General features: G+C 42.3%; 2 protein-coding genes across 4 annotated transcripts in view; one reads left to right on the top strand and one right to left on the bottom strand.

Annotated features, from left to right (window-relative positions):
* Positions 1–1,988: 1,988 nt before the first annotated feature.
* ATP6V1E1 (ATPase H+ transporting V1 subunit E1) lies at positions 1,989–13,959 on the bottom strand. 3 transcript variants are annotated; one of them, XM_050900341.1, is made up of 9 exons: positions 13,882–13,959; positions 10,177–10,242; positions 8,521–8,630; positions 7,968–8,034; positions 6,035–6,124; positions 4,653–4,721; positions 4,152–4,246; positions 3,192–3,279; positions 1,989–2,597 (listed from the first exon to the last, which is right to left on the bottom strand). In XM_050900341.1, exons 1-9 carry the CDS (start codon positions 13,912–13,914, stop codon positions 2,535–2,537), a joined length of 681 nt encoding a protein of 226 aa, XP_050756298.1. In that variant the 5' UTR covers positions 13,915–13,959; the 3' UTR covers positions 1,989–2,534. The 3 variants fall into 3 exon arrangements, with proteins under 3 accessions (XP_050756298.1, XP_050756309.1, XP_050756302.1); XM_050900352.1 differs by lacking the exon at positions 6,035–6,124; XM_050900345.1 differs by lacking the exons at positions 10,177–10,242; positions 13,882–13,959 and adding an exon at positions 9,773–9,798.
* A 2,196-nt stretch (positions 13,960–16,155) lies between these two features.
* BCL2L13 (BCL2 like 13) overlaps positions 16,156–24,884 on the top strand; it is a 39,553-nt gene continuing 30,824 nt past the window's right edge. The window contains exons 1-2 of the mRNA XM_050901118.1: positions 16,156–16,221; positions 21,861–22,050. Of these exons, the coding sequence (XP_050757075.1) occupies positions 21,930–22,050 (121 nt within the window). The 5' untranslated portion in view covers positions 16,156–16,221; positions 21,861–21,929. The remainder of the gene's footprint in view (positions 16,222–21,860; positions 22,051–24,884) is intronic.

Here is a 24,884-nt window from a genome sequence, read left to right as displayed (position 1 = left end):
GTCTTGCTACCTGCATGAAAGAAGCAGACCATCAGATCCTGTACAAAGAATCCCTTTTTGTCACAGCCAAGCACGTTTATGTTATTGGTATCAGAGAAAGTCTTAATAACTTCCAATACAATTTTTTTTTAGTGAATAAAACCTACCTGAAGATAATGTTGTAATCCGGCCCATCACTGCAGAGTGACGTACAACAGAGCCACCTGTCTCTTCTGTGCCCAACCTTTAGGTTATTCTGTCTGTGACCTTATCTACAAGCATTACACCATTGCCTGTATCAGTTTTCCAAGGGAAACAGTAGCACTAGGACAACATAAAAGCTACACTTGCAAATGATGACGGCCAAATCTAGGCCGTTCACTTCTTTAGAGATGATCTTACAATCTGTTTGAAGTCTTTTCATTGAGCATTGGAGCAAATATTCACAGTGCACGTCACCTGCCAAAGACTAGTAAGCTCCTCTTGTCTCACCTCTCAATATTTTATTTCCATACACTGCACTCTATTATTTCAACATTTAGAGTCTCTGTTCCCAGCCCTAGCTGTAGAGAAAGTAAGGACCCAAATAAGTTCAACTACATTTTCAAAGCACTGGCAGACAGCCTATTGATGAGCTGGATGAAACCATCAGAAAGGACCAAAACAAATCTGTTCCAAAAAGTACTATCTGAACCAAGAAACAACAGAGTTAAGCATGCATGTGCGAAGGCTCTTCCTTTACTACAGGAGTGTCACAAAACCAGAGCCCAACGCTTAGTCAGGAAGCTTGATCACTGACAGTTGCAAAGATGAAGGCTGTAGCAGTGATCCAAAATATAGAAAGAGTAGGACTTCAGTCCAGATACACTTATTGCGCAGTCACGGAACCGTGTATTGAAAAGCAAAGCACTAAAAGAACAAATACCATAACCATCTATGTGGAAAACAAGAACTGGTACCTAAATGCAACAGCAAGAGCAGTAAAGCAAGAGACACAACCTTGCTAAAGAATCTTATTTTGTAAGAGGAAATCAAAAGCATTTCTTCCAGAAACAGACTAAATAAGTTTGGATTCAGGATTTTCTTAGCAGTCAATCTCCATTTTAGAGAAATGAGGCAGTAAAAGGCTTATCTAGCATTTAGAGTCTACTTTACACGAGGGCATGCACCTCAGCCTGAGAAGAAAGGGCCTCAGGTTAAAAATACTGCATAAAGCTGTGTTGCTGCAGCTTGGCAAGTATTCTTCACTGCACAATGTAAAATTCCTACCATTCCTGAATCACTGCAATACTTAGAGAAGATGATTTTGAAACATATTCAAGCAGTAATTAATCAGTTGCTTACTTCCATGAAACAAGTTTCAGAATTGAGCACTAGGTGAAGAGTCAGGTATTCTGGCAGAAGCTTGTAGTATGGAAAGTCACCTCAAGAATTTTTCTGTCCTACACCATAAGATGTGGAGACAATACTAGTCATCACAGCAGAAGCAAAGGAAAAGTAAGCATTAGTAAAACTTAACAGATTAGGTAATGAATATAGTTACACTACTGTTATTTAACTTAGTAGTTACTCTAACAATAGAGAGAATAGTTGCAACAGAGTCAGCTGTTGTTCCTCAAGTCCTGAAATTTAATTACTACAGTGGTATGGTTTGGATCTCCTGCACAGAAGCAACAAACCTGTAACTGGAAATGGATTGTATTTGTTATACCAAAGTAGTGCAGTTGTGTTACTCTGGTTCTCTCTTGTGAAAGAAGATTGAGGGAGCAAAACTACTGACCCATTTTTTAGGAAGAATGAAGCTCATCCTAGAGTCCTATTCAAAAGGCTTGCCTACAATCCAATGTTACTCAAGCAAACAGCTTGACAGTACTCCATGCACTCGAATTCTAGCTTCACAGAACAGTTATTACACACAGCCCTCAAGTAGTAAGTCCTTATACACACAAGCTCACTTTTCAAAGGTTGCTGCCAATCCCCCAGAGAGAAGCTACAAATAACTCCATACACACATGCATTTTTATTTTAATAAATAAAGTTTTACAGGCTCAGGCTTTTTTTTTTTTTTTAAATCACATATACAGAACAGAGAAATGCCTGACCAAGTAACGTGAATTAAATTACTAACCCTGGGAAGTAATGCATGCCCTCTATAACACTGAAGACCTTAACTGAAAAGGGATTTCCCATCGGCAGCATAGTAATTTACTTCACAGATTAGACAACTTGGAAGAGATGTGGCCAAAGCAGAGAGTGACCCTAAACGGACCACTTGTCTTTATAGAGCCACAACAGTGCAAGGAAAGCCAAGAGCCCAAATGCCTCCATTTTCTAGTGTCACTTCTGGATGAATATGTATGTCTTCACATCCTTTAAGCAATACATTCTAACCACAAGTAGAGAGGCTAAGCACAGCAGGTATGCAAAATTATTCCATTGAAGAACAGATACTGGATGACATAGTAATGTTATATTTCAAGATTTTAAATTAGCAGATGCTTTTGCATCCCCTTCAGTATGGCAGTGGAACAGATCCCACCTTCTCTCATAGAGGTTTAGTCCAAAAATTTCCTGTTGGCATTAGCACCAAAGAGAGCCACTCTGATTTCTGGCATCATCTGTTGAGAAAGAATACATCAGTTATATGCAATGGGCAATACAATTGCTGTATATTCCTCATTGCAGGCACTGTGTGATAGCTAGGCTAGGCTTCAAAATTAACAAGTCAATTCATTTGAGTTTTCTGAAGCCTTTACCTGATCACATGTTGCCTGCTACTCTATAGACTTAAAGGATTGCCTATATTGCAGCATAAGAAAGAGATGCCAGAGCTAGTTTTTTCCACTAGGGTATAATAGATCTCAGCCAAAGTTTCTAGTACGCAAGCTAGCTTCAGTAATTCAAGTTAGCCTCAGCATTTCAACATCTTGACTGCAGTGTAGTCATAACAAGTCTTTCAGTATCATAATTTCTAGAGTTTTATGCTCATGCTTAATTCAAAAGGGATCATTCTGGGGAAAGCCATGTTTGTTGTAGAGAAGCACAAACAGTAGGTAATTTGCTTCTTTCCATTCAAAAGTAACTTCTTACTTGTCATCTACATTGAAATCTGATCCCACACGCTATTGTGACACATTGGAAACATTAGGATTTAATTACAAGACAAAACAGTTAATTACATCTTGTTCACCTTGACTGTTAGGGAAACTCACCTGCTGGGCTACAAGGTCCAGCCGACTTTCCAGAGTATTGGAAACCTTAATTTTACCATCACTGTTATAGATTTCAACACCTCCAGCACTAGAAAGGGAAAAAAAAAATAATCTGTGAAATCCATGGGACATCTCAAAGTCAGAATGTGGCAGAGATAGTATCCCAAATCAGCACTTATAGGCAAGTCAGATATGTAGATAAGATTTTTATTTTTTAAAAAACAAACTTTTTTTGATCATGTCTTAATAGGAATCAGCACAAAGTGATCCAGTGAAGTAGCAGCGCAAAGCATCTTTGGAATTATCACAGACCACAGCAACATACAAGGGTCCTCATTAGCATGATCTAAATGCAAGTGGAGCTATGAAATTTGTCACTTCAAAACAGCTTCAGACTCTGTATTTTGCTATTAATAGACAGCTTTCAGATTTTGGGAAGCAAGGAAGAGTGCTAAAAGTGTTGTTTGTTGGCTCATACATAAAGATCGCTGACTTTCAGAATATACAGCTTTGTGCCACGTTCTTTATCACACTATATGGAAATAGAGCCTTGCAGACATAACAGACACAAACCCCATCAAGTGACTATTCCTGCAGCACCTTATGACTCAATTTGCTTCATCTTGAGATAGAAAGCATGGCTACATCCGTATTCTCTCTTTTAAAAAAACAATGGTTAAGTTTCTACATACAGTTATTCTCTACTTCAATACTGTGAATCAAGCTGGAGGTTGCACAAAACTTTTATCGACATCTTTGATTGAGACAGTGCTTGTCTGGAGGAAACTGCAGAGTCTGTGCTTGATTAACACAAAGAAGTGCCAAATTCCACTAGAACAGCAGCAGACACACTGTGAGGATATTCCATACGTAATTTTCTGAGACTGTTCTAGTTGGAGCTGTGGCTTGAAAAGTCGCATTAAGTTAGTGCTCTGTATAAAAGACTCCCATTTTCCTTACATTTCCTCTGGCAGGAAGTTGTCTTGGTCAATGTGAACATCCACATTGCTTTTTGTAGCATTTTTGTAGATGGGAATGCTCTTCTGTACAGCAGTCTAGGATACAAGATAAACCTCCAGTTAGCATTGACAAATGCTAGCACACCACTTGGGTTTGGTCACTCAATCATTTGTAGTAATAAAATGGAAGGGATTGCAGCCTTTTTTTTTTTTTTTTTTTTTAATTAAGCAAATGTATTTCAGTATGGCTTTTGAGCCAAAACCAATTATTATTCTTAATATTGTAGCAATGTCTAAAGTTTCCTAGGTAATATCCAAGCAAGCAAATGATCCTCAACTTGAAAAGCATACTTGTTCTCTTGCATTGTATCATCTGCAGCAGAAGTGCAGCAAGCAACACTTGTTTTCATGTCACACAGATGGGATCTGAGCAGCAAATATTTGCAGTCAGGTCCCCAGCCTTCGTGAGCAGGATACTGTCAAACTGTTCTAGGTGTCTTACCTTAACCATAGGGAGATCCTGTTTCCTGCACCGAACAACTAGTCTGGGCTCAAGCAGCTGGTAGAATCCCTGCACAAGATAACTGTTACATATCAGGAAGTCAACATTTTAATTATCTTAGAATTATTTAACCCCAAGAAAGGAAAGAAGCTGATCAATTTGAAAACCAAAACCTGACAATATTAGCCTCTTTTATTTAGTTCTTTGCTCACAAGTTCACCTCATGCAGACATTCTGAGAGGACACCGCCAATACCTGGGAAAGAGCCTACAACTATGGATTATGTGTTTCTTTGTTAGCTTCAGGTTTGGAACTCAAGTGCAACTAAACGTAGGTATCATAGGATTGAGTTGCCTGGACAATGTACATGTATACATAAGGATCATTGCTGTCTAAGTAGGCTGAGCATGCAGCCAAGCTGACATTCTCCTATGCAGCTCTTGGAGGAGACATGCAGTAGTTTCAGATGCCTGTTCTAACAACTCCTGCCTTGCAGTTCCTGTAGTAATACATGAGAATAGAATAGGCTTAGTTCCAGTTGGAAGGGACCTACAACGATCATCTAAGTCCAACTGTGAGTACTGATGAGTACAGATCCCTCACTGGATCAAATATAATGAGCCAAGACAGACGTGGCCAGCTTGCAAGAGTGAGACAGGTTTGTCTGATGTACAGCAATACCAGACCTAAGTGTGACAAAGAAACAACACTGAATTGGAAGCACAAGCTGGTAGGAAACACTGTTAAGAAAACTCTGCAATCAAACTGCGGACAGGAGAGCGCGTGGCTGGCTTCTCCGAGTTTATAGTAACAGGACCAATTCATACCAGAAGGTGGCACTAGTGGTCACACGACTGACCCTGGCCAATGCTTATCTGCTTTTTAGCCGTTAGTTTCTGGGGCTTGAGGATGGTACTCTAGGTAAGCAAAGCTTTGATTTCTGCTTTGTATGACTGTCACGGACGCATGCCACGCTACAATAAATTTGTCAAAGCCAAAAAGATTTTGAAAGTGGATAACTACTGACTTCTAGGTTTGGAGAAACAGCTTTTGCCAAAGGTGCATTTGATCCAACTAATTACTACAGAAGCTTAAAGTGTGCATCCTAAATATGCGTGTTACAATGTATGTGTGCCCAACCGCAATTATTCTTATAATGGAACTGCTGCTTGGTATACCAGGTTTTACATCTGAAAATAAGCTGCAACCTTATCTGTTCAGAATCCAAGATTGAAAGATACAGCAAAAGTGATGTTTAAAACTCAGAGATCACCCAGCAACATTTGATCTAGACTCCAATACTTCCAGTGGGCTATTTTTGAAGAAAGACACCTAGGAGGATAGGGCTGCGATCATCTATTTGTTACAATTTAAATATTTACCTGTAGAACTAGCCCGTCCAGCAGTGTCTGGTACCTGGCAGTATCCTTCACCACCTTGGCAAGTCTCTGCTTGGCCTCATTCAGCAAATCCTACATTCAGAAGAAATCAGATCAGCAGAGCCCATCTGTTTGGCATTTGGTTTCATGCCTACCAACTTTCTGTACTCCTATTATAGCTATCACACCCTGCCAACACGTAAACGTACACTCCAGCTGGTGTTCATCCAAGCTAGACCTTCATCTCTGTGCACGGCACAATATCCTTTCCAAACAGTTCCCTTCTCCCTGCCCTGATCTGAACCCATTATAACCTGACAATAATTCCTTTTTCATGAAAAAGGGAGACCTCAGTAGTAAAATGATAGTACTTATAATATTAATTCAGACAGACAAACTAAATACATTGTAAATCATTGCCTAATGCAAACTAATAAAGTTGTCCAAATAACATTTTTTCAGCTTTGTGGTCGAGCAAAGAAATCTAATCTATCTTTTCATCAAACAATATTCAGGTTAGGTATTTTTTTAATTGTAAGTAAATGCAAGTCAAAATTTAAAAGTGAGAGCTTATTTTTAATTTGAAGTAGCTGGTTTTTACTATCTTTATTCAGCAAATCAGTATCAGATGGGATTGAATTTTTAAGAAATTTGAGTAAATTCAAACACAGCTCCTAGAACTGAACCATCATAATTACTTCAGATAAAGAAATTGTATGATTCTTTACTGTCCTGCCTCATAGCATTTAAAAGAAGAGTGCATGTTAACACAATCAGTACCAGAATATAAGACTATCACAATTTAACGTCACGGTCAAACCTAGTTATACTGTCCACCCTAGAGTAACGCAGCATTTCTGGAACTGCTTGTCTCTCTTGCTCATGAAAGAAGCCAAAGATGTGATAAGGGAAGAAAGAGCTAGCAGCATGTGACTTCAAATGTTTTAAAATGAGGAAGAGTGTTATGCATTACTCAGAAGCATGAGGTTGAGTCAGCTGATAAATGAGGAAGAGATTACCCAGCAGAGACTATCACAATAGAGTTAGCTCTTTAGCCACCCACCTTCCTTCTCTCTGTGAATACAATCTAAAGTTTGAAACCAGGTTTAAAGAATCAATAAACTGGCGATTTTCTTCTGCTAACTCCCCTTTTTCATGGTAGCATCAACTTGAACATTATACAATTTTTTATTTTTGACTTCTACAGGTCTCTCAGCTTTTCCAATAGCTCAACAGCACCATCTAGCAGAATATGGAACACTCAAACTGTTTCTGAGATAGGGTAAGAGATAATAGGAAACCTGCAAGCTGTATAACGAGCAGAATGAGAATACACTACACTTGGTGTAAGATAAACATAGTAAGCCTGAACTGAGACTAAATGTAGTCTGCTCTGATAAATGATCACTCACCCTATACATCAACACACAGATTGGTCACCTACTAGAACAAGAAGCAAACCTTTTCATATACTACGGGCCACTAAAGGAGACAGAAAAACCCAGTCAGTGGTGTTTTAAGCCTACTTGCTTAAGCGATGCCAGCTTTAACGCATAAATGTTGCTTCAGGCAAATAGAACTTCAAAGTTCTACCAACCGTGCAAGAGAGTTCCTGCTCTTTAAAGAAATAAGCTATTGTCCAAATGATAGATACAACGCTGCCTGCAGATACAACGCTGCCTGCAGTGTTCCTGGCAGAGAACTGTGTTTCCTGAAAAGAGCAGGTAATAGAAACTGTGAAAATAAGCTAAAGCAGATTAGCGAAGCTGGACTAAATCCTTAATGACTTTTCAGAGCAGCTGGGAAAGCCATTTTTGTATGTTGAAGCAAACGTCACTCAATCACAAATCATATTTTTCTTTAGAGAATGGTTAAGAACATTTCCTAACAGATGGTAGAAATAGAACCTCTGTGTCTTTACTACAGAGATACTCACTGCAATAAGGTCATCCCTTGCCTTAAGGACCTTCAGTCTTGCTTGATTCATCAGGTTGGACATCTGACTGCAAGTTGCATGATAAACGAATCAATCCATCAGACTTTGACAGAAGAACTGCAACATTTAACTGTACACTTTACATTTAAAGATAACAGTACTACAACATTTAATAACAAAGCCTGTTCACCTGTTTGAATCTGTTTCTGAACTTGCACAAATGATTACACTGCAGAACCCCGTCCTTCAGTAAAGACCCACCAAAACTAAACCTTACATGATCATTTGTCCCAGAGTAACAGACCAGGGTAGAGTTCTAGACATTAACTACATAAAGAAATATGAAAGATTCTTTCACCACACTTACTAACAGTTATACTATTGTAGCTCACCTTTGATAATTTCTCCCCAGGAAAAACTAGAAACTCATAATTAGAACTAAATATATCGGCTACAATTTGCTTATTTGCCATGGAAAAACAGTTTTGTATAAAATTAGCAATAAAATGAGAGCTCAGGCTCTGAAGTCAGCCATCTAATCTAAGCAACTTACATTTTCTTTTGCTGTTCAATTTGTTTCTCCTTCTTTTCATAATACTCCATGATTTTCAGCCTCTGTGTCTGAACAAGGCGACCCTTCTCAATGTTGAATTCTTCTTCTGCCTATAGTAAAAATTAAATAACTGAAGTGGAAATTGATTCCATGGGCTGAAAAAAACAGAATCAAAATGAAACAGCCATGCTTTCAGAGCACATTCATAGATAAGCTGGGATGATACAATTTATGGTTTCATATAAACAAAACATTGCAACCAGTACTCATGTCAAAGGGAGTTCAGGACATGTTCTGCTGAACTAGAATCTTGCTAACTAAGATACAGCTTATTTTATCAATTCACTGACACATGTTTCCTTGCAGTATTTATTCCTCAGGTACAAAATTACCAAATTTATATATTATATACTGTTAAGCAAAACTCATTTTATTTGAGCTTCAGGTCTGATTTGTTTTTGTAGAATCAGTCTCTTTTCTGGCTACAAGAGATTCTACCTACAACAAGCTACCCAGCCCTCAGTGTCCACAAACTTCACTACTTTAAGCAATTCTTACACAAGGACTGTGACAGTATAGCTATTACTTTTTTTATAAAGCCAAGCCAGACAACATGTGAAAACACATGGCAAATTTTCCTATTTATACCCGAGAATCCAATCTCAACTTCTGACTTCTGTTTGCACATCATCAGGAATACCTGCTTCGGTATTGATTAAATATTTGTGTAGATCTAAATGTTTAAGGGAGATTAAATATTATTACTAATACATATGCTGAGTCCAATACCAACAAGATATTTCAGTATTGGTATAACGTAGATTGTTAGGGTTGTAAGGCACCATTAATCCTTCTCTAGTAAACATCTATATTCTATCACCGGGTTAATATTAAACTCAGTCTCTTGTGGCTTAACCTAAATGAAGAATTCTGCAAGCAATTCAACTCATACCTTAAATATAAATTTTGTTTTAGTTCCCCAGTATATCTACTAAATCACATCTAAAATTAAGTCTGCAGGTGGCTACACAGGTTTAGGTACAGTTGTGAACCTGCTTACAAACAAACGTTCACCAACATAATTCAACCAGTTTAACTTTCATCTTTTATCATTTTGGTACATGTATGAATGCTTGTGCAAGATTACTAGCATTAATGCTTTAATTTACTGCTAATGCTTCTGCCTGACACGCTATGGAAGTCAAGGAAAAATTAAAATTAAACTTTCTGGTAATAGCTTGTTATGACAAACCTTAGCAGAATTCATAATTGTGCAGAGAACTCCTTTAATCCTCAGTGATGTCAAGTTACATATAGGAGGCGGGGAAGGTGTTCCACTTAATCCAGTCTATTCACATTACCACTCAGCTCTCCTGATTGCTTAAAAAAAATGAGTGAACTTGCATATGAATAAATTTATATTTAAGAACCACTAAGAAAACTTTGACCAAAAAATAGCTCCGACTTGTTTTCATTTGTCAAAAGCTAACAAATATTAGCTTTATTTGGTAGCATCATTTTTTGCTATGTAATAACTAAATGTGAAGTAAGCTGTAGCTTAAAGTGTTCTAGGACTGCTCTGACTGCAACTGTCAAAACCGGATGTCAGATGCAGTTTTCCTTTTGCACTTACTGACATTGAACGTCCATTTTTACCTTTGCATCTATTTCTTCAGCCTTTTCATTGGCTTCCTGCTCAATGAAAGCCATCATATGCTTGATCTGTAACAAGAGAGAGAAAAGAAAATATTTTCTGTTGGAAAGGACTTTGAAGAGAGGAAGTATGTATATATTCCTCATTTGTACACTAGGCCCCTCCATATCCATTTACTAATTCATATAATGTTGTTTTTCAAGGAAATTAAATTGAGCATACAGGTCAGAGTCAGTTCATCTTAACACAGATTACAAGAAAATCAATTTTTTTTCCCAAATAATTCTATATAATGCTGTTTCACTGGCTGTCATTAGAAGAATGTACTTTAGGTATGCAACTATACCAAAAAAAACCCAACCCAAAGGTAAATTTGTATTAATGTTAAGCTGGGTATTTTCATTCTTCATTAGTGAGAACAACTTTTTTTCCCTCCAGGATTAGTAAAAAAAAAAAAAATAAAAATCCTCACACAGTAAAATTAAAGTAGTCTGTTTGTTATGACATTTACATGAAACACTGAAAATAAACATAGAGTCCCTGCTCTACATCAGGCATAGATGGCATTTGAATGAACCTGGGCCTTCCACACTAGATGACCAGTGAAGCAAAGCAAAGGGCTACTGACCACTCTGGTCAGATTTGTACAACCAGAAGTTCCTTTACACACCTGAGAAATCTTTCTTGAAAAAATGTAATAAATTCTGTAAAGACTTACAAGGTCATTAAAAAATGCTGCTATATGGTTCAACTCAAAATGACTTTATAAAGCAGTTGCAGGTTAGTTTGGAGGAGCTGGGGAAGGAGACAGAGATAGCAGCGCTAGCTGATCAAGACCACATCAAGTATATCACATGCTGCTTTAGAGCCTGGTATGCACTAATATATTCTACTTGAAGAACCTTTTTGAAACCACCTCAAAACACTATAAAGCACAGGTCCAACAGCTTAAAGACAAGGAAAGCAATTATACTGAGTTCTGCTTATTTATCTGTCTCTTTGTGACCAGGCCTAAGTTTAAGTTCACATTTGGGGCAGATCGTAAGGACTCATGCCCAACCAAACTGCAACTTTGAACAGGTATAGCCATTTCCAAGGGCAGATGGAGTGGACCATATACTTCAGTGGACCATAAAAACCTGCTGACTTTTTGCTTGCACTTAGTGATGAGACACATTTTGCAGACAATCTGGTCTGAATAAACTTGCACGAAAGATTCTACAATCTCATGTTAAAATGAAATATTTTAAGGAGATAAGAAAGGTGCCAACGTGAAAACTGAGCCAACGTGCAGAACAGCACCATGCCCATATAGATGAAAAAACAGAAGTGAAAAGATAAGTGGAAGATTTTAAGCACATGCAGTGGAAGAAGTGAACAATATCTACATCCTCAAAATCAAATCAGCAATTTTTCTTTTAATTCCAGTTTGCAACACTTCCAAGTGCATGTCCACCTACAGCGTCAGTTTCCTACCCTACTAGCCTGATTAGATGACTGGTTAAACCAAGCTTTAGATCTACCTGCATTTCAGAAAGGACAAGAGAGGCATATAAAATAAGGAAATTATTTTGCTGAATAGCCTGTTGTTGAAGGAGACTAAGAACTTTTGTATAGCAGTTGTAACCCTTACATTACTGAGTCACTTCCTCCAGTTTGGTTTGGTTTCTGAATTTTGGAAAAGTACTTTAAACAGTGCTGGGTGTTCAAGAAATGCCCTCTGCATAACAGAGAGGACTAAGATGGAAGCAAGCTAACATGGCATACATTTCCCCTAGTCTGATAAGACTGAACAGCGTTATTTCCTTCAAAATCTGTTGTACTGAAATCCCTTTTTGCTTTTCATAGAAATGAAAAGAGATCCTAAGTGAGACTTTCACATCTATAAACAGGATTAGTTTTAATAACACTGACAAAAACATGTATGTTTAAATAAGAGATTGATTTTAAATGAAGTTAATAACTTCAGCATAGTAGTATTTCCTATAGAAAGGAAGAGAGGGTTTTTCCCATCAGTAGTAGCGTGATTATCCTTTCCATGGGAAGTTCTAGATGTTAGACTGGCTTTAGCTAGAAGTGACTAGCCAGATTAGATGGAACAATCTATTAAACACCTTTGACAGAATAAAGCAAGCAAGTCTATCAATGGGAAAAATCCTTAATTAGAGATGATTTTCAAAATTAAAATTATTTAAAGCACCACGGCAAGTAGTTAAGAGTTCAGAGGACCAGTTGGCAAGTTCATACCGGATTTATACACATGCAGAACTGTCATGCCATCAGCAGCATTCTCTTTTCCAGTTAACAGGATCACCCTAGGCTCAGGAGTGTAAAACAATGACAGGAAAGTTGCAGCTGTGAAATGCTATTAGCATTACATGTTTAGTATATCAACAGATCCTGAACTAACCTTTGAAGTTCAGGTCCATGGTGGCTGAGCAAGACCACCCCAATGTCAGCTTTATTTTTCTTATCTTCATGGAAAAGGCAGAAAAAAACAAACAAGCTTTGCGGATAAAAGGCAATAGAATGTAATGTTACTATTCCCCTTTTGGAGAAGGGCAACCTACTGATTTTACTTTCAATGTGATGCTTCCTTGCCAAGAGACTATGTTTACTGAATGAGAAAGTGAGCCACGAAGCACTTAAGCAAAGGACAAAGGGAACTTGGCTGATCTGCTCATCACCTGTAGGAAACTCCATGGACCAGTGCTGACTGGATCCGTGCAGTCTTTAACACGGCACGCCATTTTCAACCCAGCTCAAAGCAGCTTTTTTAGGCAAGGGCAGCGTTTACTGTCAATAAGGACAAAGTGTCCTGCCTCAGGAGTAAATATCCACAGTCAGACTTCAGGGTTGTAAGTTTCCATTGCAAGAGAAGCCCAGGTTGCACTACTCTGCGTAGGACATAAAAGTGAAAAAAGCATTCGAGAATGCTGAATAGCCTACCCAAATGCTAAGTTACAGCTAATTAGATGTAGTATAGCTGTAAGAAAAAAAAAAAAGAGATGTGGAGTCCTTAGAGAGCAACATCTAAAAAGCCAGTACTTATCTAGGGCAATGTATTTATCTGCCTTAAAGTGCAATTAAACACTCTAGATAGCAAAAAGGCTACTCATGATCCCTTTCATTGTAATCTGGCATCATATGTCATCAAAATGCTTCAACAAAGTTCCCCAATGGGTGGCCAACCAATCCTGCCAGGGAAAAATTCACTTTCTTCAGAGACTTCTCTTTCTCACTAAGATTCCCAGAGATCTTTCCCCTTCACCAACCCCTGCTTTCACAGGAGAGCGCCGCTGTTCCACCCGCAGAGCCGGAGACCCTATTCCACAACTAAAACGTGAATCAGCCGCAGCTGGCTGCAGCCGCTTCTGCTGTTGCAGGCTTCAGAGCTGTCACCATCCCTCCCGCTCCGACTGGCCTTTTACCAGACAAATGGCCCTTCAGCTCAGGCACACCTGAACCCCACACCCAGCACGGCTTCAGGGCAAGGAAGCTGCCTGGAAGGTGCCTCCGCCACCCCGGCCCAGCCCTCGGTGCCTCTCTCCTCACGCTGGGTCCGTCCTGTCAGCTCCTCCCTGGCCCCGGCCCCGGCCGGGCCGAGCACACTGCGGAGGAGGCAGACCCAGCAGCGGCCCCAGGGCCGCCGCGCTGCCCGCTCCGGGGCCGCAGGCTCGCGTTCGGGCTGGGGCCCGCGGCCCTACCTGCTTCTGGACATCGGCATCGCTGAGCGCCATGGCGGCGGCGGCGTTGGCGGCGGCGTTGGGGCTCGCGGGAAGGCGGCTGGGGCCGTTGGCGACCGCGAGTGGAATCAAATCCGGTTCGGGTCACAGCTGGTGCTGCTGTCGCTGTGTCACGCCGCCCCGCCCACCTGCTCCTCCGGGCCAATAGAAACCTGAGCTCTGGCTGGCGTCACGGGGGCGGGTCCTTGCGCGTGGCAGACTGCCCTCTTGTGGTCGGGGACGGGGTCTTGGCTTCAGCGCTCTTCGTGAGCGGCGGCGCCTTCCCTGCCGGGGAGCGCCCCGGTGCGGGGGGGGGGGGGGGCTTCCTTCCCGTCCGCCTCCGGTGGCAGAGGCGGCAGCTGGCCCTGTAAGCCCGGCTGGAGTGAGCCTGCCGCCGCGCGGGTGGTGAGCCTTGGGGGGGGGGGAGACACACGACACAGGCTCGGACGTCAGAGTTCGGCCTAAGAGTTTAGGGGCGCTGCGGTCAGGAGGGGAAGTCATTTTTCCCGTGCGCGTAGTGTTTTTAAGGCTTTGGTGGGAATACCGTGTTCAGCTTCAAAAGGAGCTGAGCTTCTCCCGAGAAACGCCGTGAGATGTTTTAACTTGTAGCAGGGAGAAAAGGAAGCACGGAGAGAACCTTGCTTGTACGGCCCTCAGGTAGATTTCTTTCGGCAGTGCTGCGGCCTGTCCCCATCGTAGGAAGCTTTGATATCTCCAGGTCACTTTCGGCTGTCACTTGTATAAAGCTGTGAAATGCTGTTCATAAGATCTCACAGGTTTTCCACGTTTGGACTGGCAGAGAGAGATGACACTGGCTTTGTAACCCGCACCTGAGATGCCGGGGCGGAGGGCAGCAGAGGAAAGCAGAAGGATGCGGGAGGCGGCTGGCTGAGGGGACGGGAAGGGCGGCCTTGCAGCGGGGAGGCTGGAGGTCAGGGCTGTCAGGTGGAGGTGGCTTAGGGGAAGTCTTGTGTCAGGCCCCTCAGGTTGGCTGTACTTTTATGATTAGCAGCTATGGCACCAGCATTTCATTTTAGGAATACATCGTGGGGATTCAAAGCCTTATCATTATTATTGTTATTATTACTACCTTCCGTCACTTCGTGATGGAGAAACGTTCAAGACCATTTTCAAATGATGTGCTGATTCTTCAGGAGTTCTGTTACTGCTTCCATTGTTTATGGTGAAACTTAAAGCAATCTTCATAACCTATAATAGTATTTGTTTATTCTAGCTGGCAGGAAGCTTCTATTTCCATTCTGTGGGTACATTTACTGGAAAAAATAGAACTGTTCCTTACAAATCAGTGTCAAATGTGGTATTTGTCATATCCATGCTTCTTCCTGGCTTATTTCTATTCTGTCAGTTTTTACTGTGCCTTTTTTTCCTATGTGAAAACGCTTATTATAAAAATATGTAACTCTTACATTTTTTCATATTGCAGTAACGTTACAATGCAGGGAATCAACTTGTATTTTGGGGCTGGAGAACATTTTGCTATTACTTCGGGCACAACCTAAATAATATTAAAACAATTGGAACTATATTCAGACTTGCTCTCTTTCCTCCAGCCCAGGTGCTCTGTGACACCCCCCCCACACCCCCCCCAGCCTCATGGGAGGCTTTCTGTTTGGGACTGGGACCCAGCTAAACCCACACCTGTAGCCGCGTGAACAGGGTGAGGGCCGCGGAAACCAACTGCCATCCATTCTTTGCCTCAGGATCCGCGAGGAAGACGCGAAGGGGTTAATACGGATCCTCCGGTTGCGTTTTCCTTTCGTATGTGTGCCTTTGAGCGCGGGAAACCCGCTCAGGCCGGTGCCCGCCCGGGGAGAGGGCTTCCCGGCTTCCCTCCTCCCCTCTTCGCAACCCCGCTGCCCGCCGATTCAGCTCCGGCGCCGGGGCCCGGCGGGGCGGGGCCGCCCCCGCCTCCATGGCCGCTGCCGAGGCGGAAGGGCGGGCCGCGCCGCCGCGCCTCTTCCCGCCCCCCTCGGGAAGTCACGTGGCGGGAGAGGCGTCCTGCCAGGCTCCGCCCCTCGGCGCGGGCCGTGACGCGCGACACAAACTGCCGTGACGTAGGGCCCCCCCTCCCTCCGCCGTCCCCCTCCTCCCCGCCCCTCCATCATGGCGGCGGCGGCGGCGGCAAATTAGGGCAGAGCTCGCACCGCCTCGCGCGCGCGCGCGCGGGCGCCCACCACCCCCGGCGGACCGACCCGGAGCAGCGCCGCTCCTCGCCCGGCCTGCCCGCCCCCTCCTCTCCCTCTTCCTCCTCCTCCTCCTCCTCCTCCCCCCCGCCCCCTCCGCGCCCCGCGGCGCTCGCAGGTGAGGAAGGGGGTGGGGGCGGGCGAGCGATTGATTGATTGACTGGTTGATTTTCCCCTCGCGCCCCCGCCGGCCGGGAGCGGGGTGGGGGGAGCGGGCACGAGCCCGAGCACGGCGCGGCCGTTGGGCAGCGCGGCGGCACGGCGCGCGCCTCCTTTCCCCACCCCCCCCCCCGCCCGGTGTCTGTGAGGGGAGGGGGGAGCCGGCCGCTCTCCGCGGGGTCGGTGGCCGGAGAACTTCCCCGCGGGGGCGGGGCGCGGCGGGGCCACGCCCCTCGGCGGCCGTTGCCCCCTCCCGCCCCCGCCGTGACTGCGGCTGAAGGACGCGTCCCTCCGTCCCGCCGCGCCCGGGGCAGCCCCTGAGGGCCGGCGGCCGTGACCCCAGCGCGGCCCTCTCCGGCGGGCTGCGGGGCGGGCGCCGCCCTGGAGCGGGGGGCTGGGCCGGGCCCCGCGGTGTGGGAGAAGGGGCTGTGCCCCCTCCGCCCCCCGGCAGCTCCTGAAGGGCGGCGGCAAGGAGAGCCGGCGGCTTCTCCGCTGCAGGGGCTGCGGCCTGCCTGCCCGCACCTGCCGGTGTAGCGCGTAGGCTGTGACTCCCGCACGGACCCCGCCGGCTGACTCATCCCGGCTTTTTGCTCCTTGCCGTTTCTGCCCAGATATAAATATCTCATTCATCGCCGTAGTAACTGAGTAGCTTACGCTGCACTCTCGCAGGCTGCTCGTCTGCTCTGGCTCTGCGCTTGTCTGGCGCTGTTGAAACTTCCAGCGAGCGCAGGGCTTCTGCCTTACCTGCCTGTCCTCTTGTTCGCTTTCAGATCCAAATAGCGCTTGGCAAGTTACAAAACGAAGTGAATGAAAGCTTGTCAATGAAAGCTGGGTTTGTCGTGATTTAGTATTGTGGTAAGATGGTTTAAAGCTGGAAAGGATTGAGAACCTTTATAGTAGATAACTCATGCAAGTTTTGTTTTTTTTCCTAAAAGAAAAATCAAACCATTTGCCTGGAATGCTCACTTAATTACATTTCCCTCTAAGGTCAACTAAAACCACTGGCCAGGTGAATGACTATCATATTTTCCAGTATTTCTATCCATTAAGTGCCACTAGAGGATCAGTAATGGATGCAATATTGATTTATTTCCAGTAGGGATTGACATGTTTGAACTCAGTAGTTCTCAGTTTATTAAAAACAATCTCTTAGTCATACCGTCATATGTTGTTGGAAGAGCACTCTGAAGAATTTATCTTCCAACTTGATCGCGATTGGGTGCCTTGGAAAGTCCTACCTGTTACGTGAAGTGTTTTCAGAGACAAACTGCTGCAGGGTTAAACTAGTCCACACATGCAAGTCTCATCCGAAATCCCTACGTGAGCCTTCTGGTGAGATTACAGAGCGCTTGAATATTTTCCATCTTGTTGAGGTGGGGTGTGGTTTTGGAGACCTGCAACTCCTTCAAATTTGGTACGTTTGGATAAAGAGCACCGTATAAATGTAAGGCTATAGATGAGAGTGAACTGAGAGTGGTTACCTGTTGCAGAGATTGGTATCAGGAGGATGACCCAAACCTGTGAATCTGTCAGTGGCACGCTGCCCTAAAAATGATTTGAACTCCGGCGCTGCCATTTTGTTGCCTCACTAAATCTGCCTGTCCGTGCTTGGTTGAACACTTGCTGACTGGGACCATGCATGCTTTGAAATAATTCCTCACCAGCAAGAAGTATTCTGCTAGAGCGGCGGTCTAGGATGATTAAGTTTGTAGCCGGTAAGTGAGGCTTGGTAACCCGGGCTGTAGCTGGGAACTGCATCCAGGCCTAGATTGACTCAATTTTCAAGTGGGACGTAACTACCATCATGGTGGCGGTGTTATTTGTAAAAAGAAGGCAATCTGCGACTGCGCTATTGTTTCTGGACCTGTGTTTTTAGTGCATTACAAATCGGTAGCAATATTGATCACCTACTGTTTTGTTTCTAAACATGCAGCAAAAGACTTTGTAAGGCTACAGCTCTAAATGCAAAAGGCAAGTCTCAGACCTGCAGCAGTTGAATAGGTGCCCAGTAGATCTTAGTGGCAGCTGGTGAACTGTTCTTAAAGGCAGTATCATAATGCTGTTGCATTTTGGCTTTTGAACAATTCATGGTAAACGCGGCTTGATGCACGGTAGGATTTTGCAGGTAAGGAACAAAACATAGCAGAGCCTCATCGCTAGGGGATTATATTCGCTGTATTCATTGGTAGACTTGCGTTGCCCGTTATCTAACGTATAACTCTTCTGTGGATTAGGATGTGACAGATTGCATGAGGAAATGTCAGCCTGACTGGAACTCGTGTTCTCAGGTCAGTTGAGCAGCTCGGCCCACATGAAACAAGTGACAGCAGGGTCGAGGAAGTAACAAGCTAAGTAAGCTTCAACAGGTGTAGCCTTTCATTCCCCCAAGGGTGCAGGAATTGAGAAAGATGAAATTTTTTTGTAGGCAGTAATTGGTAATAATTTTGATCTCTTTAGCTTTTTAAGAGGCAATATTCTTGCAGGGCATTTGTTAGACCAGAAGTAACCCTCTTGCCCTGGCTTTGAGGCTTACGTAGTCTGTATAATGCCTTATTTCCTCTGGTCCATTACATCTCCCGTACAAGCCTTTGTCTTATTCTCCTAAACAGTTTCTGAACTCTCTTCCATTTTGCTCCTGTAGTGGAAAGCTCTCCTTCCTGTGATCTGGTGTGTCAAGCTGCATGTCCTTTTTTAATCCCACTCATTCCTGAAAAATGGCCTTTTCTGAGATATTTACAGTATGTGAGTCAATATTTCTCTATTTCTTTTTGTACACAAAAACAGTCATTCACAATTCGAAATGAGTAATTCAGTTGCTGTGCTGTGGGCTTCTCTCAAAGGAAGACCAGTGATTCTGAAGTGCATTTCCAGTCTGACATTCTTTTATGTGAAGCTGAAGAGATTTCTTCCACTCAAGTTCTTAAGTCTCCCTTCTCATTTCAGTATAAAACTACCTCTCAGAATATAGCGACCAGAGTGATTACTTTCTTTCATCCAAAGCTTTTTTCCTTCATTCTTTTCCCAGGGAAACGTTAGCCACTATTTAAATAAGCTGTGGTCTGATTCTCTCTCTCTCTCTTCCCCCCCGCACCCCTCCCTCCAGAGGTGCTGAGCTAAGCATGCTGAAATTTTTGTGAATTAGTCCTCACTGTTGCACATGGATCACTGTGCTGGTATGGAGTCTCATGCTTGTTTTGATCGACTGTTTTTTTCTTTAATTTTCTGTGTTGATTTGGAATTATATTTTGAAGAATAACCTTTGTTATATGTTCAGACTTGTTCTTTGATCCACAGCGTAGTGTCTGGATGTCTCTGGACCATCTGTCAGACTGGTTCTTTCAGGACAGATCAGTTCAGGTTGTCTGGAAGGGCTCCCATTCACTGTGTAGGTGTTGCGAGAAGCGTGTTGGTTTCAGGACTGTGGATCTCTACTGAACAGACCAGAACTGAAACGTGTTGGGGAGCTTTTGCTTTTTGGTGAATGGCATCTTTCACATCTGGTGGTGTGAAGATGTGTTGATGGCATCTGGGGATCTGGTCTGAAGAGCAGATCTGTTGTTAAAGGATCCTAAAGTCTTCTGAGCAGTTATTTTTTCCAAATCTCCCTGCTTTATGAAAGTCTCTGTTTGTGGAAGCGGCTGAAGGGTAACTGTGTATTGTGCAAAAGCTGCCCTTATCCTCTGCTATAGTTTCGTATGTTTCTGAAGCATGATACATTGCCTGAATAGCACTCTGGGATGGAAGAGACAACATAAATGTAGGATTATTGCTCCAAGGGAAAAGGGATGAGTGTTGGCTCAAAGTTTCAACATTGGTTCCTTCCTATATAAATCACTACTTTGGTTCAAGCCGAAGGAGAGACTCAACCAAATCTTTTTGAAATACATGGCAAGAGGCAGGGCTTCCAGAGTATAGTCTTCATGAAAGAGTCCTCTTCTGTTTTCAATACTGAATGAGTTTCAGAAACTAGAGTTGCTAAAGATTAACGAAAGAATGCTAAGCCAGTTTTACACCAACTCTTTTCCTTTTGCAGCTTTTCGTTTCACAGATAAATTTTTCTTTGCCAAGCTACCTACTCACACAGTAACCATGCCACAGCACAGTTACAGTTCTGTTTATCCTCAGTAACCAGTTGTACTGCTATTAATCTGAATTCCTTTCCAGGGAGGAGGGGGTTTAGAAGTCAGCCCAGACATCTTACATAGCTAGACAAGTCAATGCTTTTCTTTTGCTTGCTCTGTTTATTATTATTTTTTTTAATCTTGAGGCTTCATTTGCAGATTGTGCTTTGGTTTGGGAACCTGGTTCTTTCTCTTAGTCTCAAGGCATTTCCACTGTAATCGGGAACCCTCTTGAGATGTTCCAACTTCTGTTCCCTGTATACAGCATTTTTCTCATTCTAACTACTTTAAACTTGGTTTAAATTTTTCTTCTAAATGTAACTGCAGTCTCACACTAGTAAATTGTCTAGCTCCTTCAGTATCTGTTAAGTAGCTGTTCTGTAGCATGAACTTTTTTGCGTGCCTTTCATTTAGAAATCCATTCTAATGGCCAAGAATGGGCTAGTACTTGTTTGGGAATGACTCTTTGAAGTGATGGAGAACTTAATTTTGAGAGTTTATCTTAAAGCCCTAAATATTATTATTTGATTCATCAGGTTGATAGTACGTTGGAAGCAGTTATCCAGACTGTTCCTAATACAAAGAGCTAAAACATGTTGATTAGTCTGAAACTTCCTTTCAGTCTGTTGTGTGGCTTTTTCCCCCCTTCCATGTTGTTTTCTGAGGTTTGGGTTTTTTTACCTTGTCCTTTATGGCTGTTTTTAATTTCTCTCTCCCTTAGTTTTTCCTGCTGTTCTTATTTGGATGTTTGAAAAAAGCGATAATTAGAATAGAACCGGGAACTTCTTTGGCCAGATGTTGCTGTTAGGTGTGGATTTCTGGTTTATAAGTATTAATGTCTGGGTGAGAAATCCATGACACGCAACCATCTGTTCTTCCAGTCCCTACAATGAATATGGAATTTCCTCTGTTGACCACATGTTTTCCATTGCTGTTGGAACAGTAAAATGAATTTGAGGGAATCGTGGTCACTTCTTCTGCATTAATTTTTTTAAGCATCATAATAGTGAATCTTGAGAAAGCAGAGAATCAGGAAAATACTCATTGGAAGCTTAGCAGAAGAGAGACTCCTCAGAACCTGTCTTTCTACCTCAAATTGTAGTTAACCAAGTCTTCAGAATCCCTCAAAACCTCTTTGCATGCATACATGTGTATTTTTGTGTGTGGTTGAGTTGGGAGGCATTAGGAGGCGGACACATGGTGAGGAACTGTTCGGTTTGCTTCAATGTGAGAGTACGTATGCCAAGCAGGAGTGAGAAATGCCACTGCTGGCAGCAGGCAGGCAGGCAGGGTGCTGGACTGGGGACAGTTGGTTTTACTCTGCACAGTTCTTATTAAAATACGAATGCATAGGATATCAGGGCAAAAACCTGGATATTACTTCACGATTGTTACATAATTCCTTGTTATGTATGAGCCCATGACCTATTGCAGCCTTATAAAAAACCAAATGAAACACTCTATTCTTTTCTTACAGTCTTCCTTAGTTACCCAGAGAAAACACTACGTGCCCCATAAGAACACTGCCGCATTGCAAGCCAACCCGATGGCGTCCTCTACTGCTGTGCCTGTAGGATTTCACTATGAAACAAAATACGTAGTTCTCAGCTACCTGGGACTTTTATCACAAGAGAAGCCACAGGAGCATCCTCCTCCTTCAACTCAAGGTAATATTTGCATATTCATCTGTATCTATTTACATATGCAACTGTATTTGCAATTAGTTCTTCAGCTGTTTGTGCATGGATGCAGAATGTTAGCCTGATGTTTAGTGTAATGCATCTCTTATTTTATTCATTTAAAATAATGGGAAGAGATGCTGATGGAAACAAAGCTGTTTGTATTTAGATTACTGTTTTTAATTTGAGCTATGCCAGGGTCGAGTGGTGTTTATGAAGCAAATAAGTGGTTTTAGTAGCTGTCTTGAAGTTAGGAGGGATGGATATATATTATCTTTGTTGAGCCATCTTGAGAATTTGAGCCCATGCTTGCTTTTTCTGGGAGGCGAGTGGAAGTAAGCAGGGGCGAGGCGGTGTTTACTGGCATAAACTCTGAGCGATGACTTGATCAGTCTCGTGTGCTAAATAGTTTTGTCCTATTAACGCTTCTGTCATTGTCAGTCAGTGGTAGTACAGAGATGTGAGGCTTAACCTGGCCTATGCTGCATCTATTTATTTATTTATTTTTAAGAAGTCAAGGACTGCATGGAGTCAGATAGAGTCAGATGTTTCTTCCAGAACAGGTTTATGCATATAGGAGGTTAAATAAATAAATAGGAGGCAGAATAAAAGAAGTTTGATAGATTGTGTTTCACGTAAACCTAGGTAGTAAAACTCTTTATTTTGTGGTGGCAAGCACTTAAACAATGTTGTTTGTCAGGATTGTTTTGGTGGCTTGTCACTTCTTAATGACGTTTCAGTCACTACTAGTTCCTGTGATTCAGAACTTACTCTGATGAAGGGCGTATTAAAAAAAAAACAGACAGTCTTCAGAATCTTTTTTTTTTTTGAACAAGCATTTAAGAATGCATACTCTGTCATTTACTGAACTTACCTGTCAAGAAGTGAGAAATTCCTGAAAAGAAAAGATAGCATCAACATTATGACAGAAATTATTTTATCAGTTTGGCACGAAAGCATATAGCATATGCTGGTTATATTATATATTGTTTATAATATTAATCTTACTATGTTTAAGGTATTTCTGTTACTTCCACTTTGACTGCATCTGTGGTCCGTGAAAGGAGAGGCGCCTTAGTGCCAAGACGCTGTTTCATAAAACCCTTTGTTGGAAAATGTGCTTATTTTAGCAATAACGTCTCATTCTGAATATCCCACCTGGGATAACTGGGCTATAACTGGAAATGTATTGAGTACACATAAAGCTACAATGTGGAAGAGTCTGCTTTGTCCTGTAAATGCAAAATTCAGAAAGGAAACTGTTAGTTTTAAAGCTTTTTTTTTAATAATTTGGCTGTAGTTACCTTTGAAATGTTTGCAAATTGAGGGGAAACTGTTCAACTGATTCTTGTTACTGAAACCTCTCAGAAATATTTGAATTAAAGAGCAATATTAAAACTTTATAAAGAGGAAGCTACAAATGCTTAAATAAAAATTTTTTAGTCAGTTAAGAGGACATAAGCTCCTGAGTAAAGATAACTGTTGAGTCTACTTTTCACATATTATTTAGATATGTTAGCTAGTGTGACAGCAGGCTGTAGTTGGATTTGCTCTTAAAATACTCTAAAGCATTGATACTTAACAAATCTGTTTTTTCATCCATGTTGCTCTAAACCTTCCCTTCTAAACAGGAGATTCTCCTACATTTCCCCCACCCTCACTCACAAAACCAGACAGTGACCACAACTTCTCCTCTCCTGGTCATCTTTCACTGTAATTAGATCTCTCTTTCAGTGTTTTTACTGCTTTGTGATCAAAGCCTCTGGATAAAATAATTTTCCCTTACTTTTAATCTGCCGTGTTGTTTCTTACTCTGTTTTGTAATGCTTTGGAGGGACTTCAGGCTGTTATTGAACCAAGTGCAAACACTTTATCCTTCTGCTTCAGGATTTGTTTCATTCTTTCCTAAATTACTTTTCCTGGAGCTTTTCTGCTTTCCATGCTTCCAACAGCTTTGATTTGTCTGACAGTTACTTTTTAAAAATCCTTTCTCCTACTTCTTCTCTCATTGCTTGTAACTGAACAGTTGTTTCAGCTGCACTGCCAGGGTACGTGTGGTAACAGCCGTGTGTTTATTTTGAAGTACTGTATGCATCTTCTTTGAATATTAAGTAGTTTATATATACAGTCTGTATCTCTTTGTTGTCTGGCACGTGGCTGATGCCTACTTGTGGAGAGCTGTACCAAAGCACTCTGCTCGATATGCTCTGTATTCTCCCCTAGGGAGACAGCGAGAGAAGCAGCAGCCCATAATGGATGTTACCTGCACTGCCTAATGCACTGCTGGAAGGTAGCTGGGTATTACAGTAACAAGCGTGGTCTGAGAAACCTGGCTGGAACGAAAGAGATGTGAAAGCCAGTAAATGAAAATGAATAGTTGTTGTGTAGAATCCCATCATGAGCAGGAAACTTCTGGTTTTTGGTGACGAAGACATATGAGGGTTACTAACAGTATGACATTACATTGTGCTTGTCAGTGTGTTTTTCAAGCAGTGTCATGAACCATTGATACGATATCTTGACTGATCCCTAGTTCCTTTCATTGATGATTTTTGTGGTACTTTAAAATGGTGGTCAGTAGTCTTTCCGCTCTCTATGGCTGAATGCTGTTGATTTATGAATTGAGAGGATTCTGATACAAAGTACCTGTCACTTAATCTTATTTTGCTTTAATTTGGTTATTATGCTGACAGACCTTTCATGGGAAACAATTGAAGCAGTGATTTTGGCTATTGCCTGTTTCTATTTTAGTTGCAGAATACTTCTCTATTTTATGTGTTTCATTCATATGAGGTATTGGCTCTGGTGTATGGTACTTTCCC

The sequence above is a fragment of the Gymnogyps californianus genome, chromosome 1, assembly GCF_018139145.2.
Source record: "Gymnogyps californianus isolate 813 chromosome 1, ASM1813914v2, whole genome shotgun sequence".
In the NCBI taxonomy this organism is placed as follows: Eukaryota; Metazoa; Chordata; class Aves; order Accipitriformes; family Cathartidae; genus Gymnogyps; species Gymnogyps californianus.
The sequence above is the reverse complement of the archived record's forward strand: the minus strand, read 5'-3'. Positions and strand labels throughout refer to the sequence as shown.

What these genes read in the sequence shown, in the direction of transcription:
- ATP6V1E1 (XM_050900341.1), bottom strand. Translation starts at nt 13,914, where the DNA reads ATGGCGCTCAGCGATGCCGATGTCCAGAAGCAG. An exon ending in ATTGAACAGCAAAAGAAAAT is followed by an intron (nt 8,035 to 8,520) that starts GTAAGTTGCTTA and finishes TGCAACTTGCAG; the next exon opens with TCAGATGTCCAACCTGATGA. An exon ending in AGGATCTCCCTATGGTTAAG is followed by an intron (nt 4,247 to 4,652) that starts GTAAGACACCTA and finishes CTTGTATCCTAG; the next exon opens with ACTGCTGTACAGAAGAGCAT.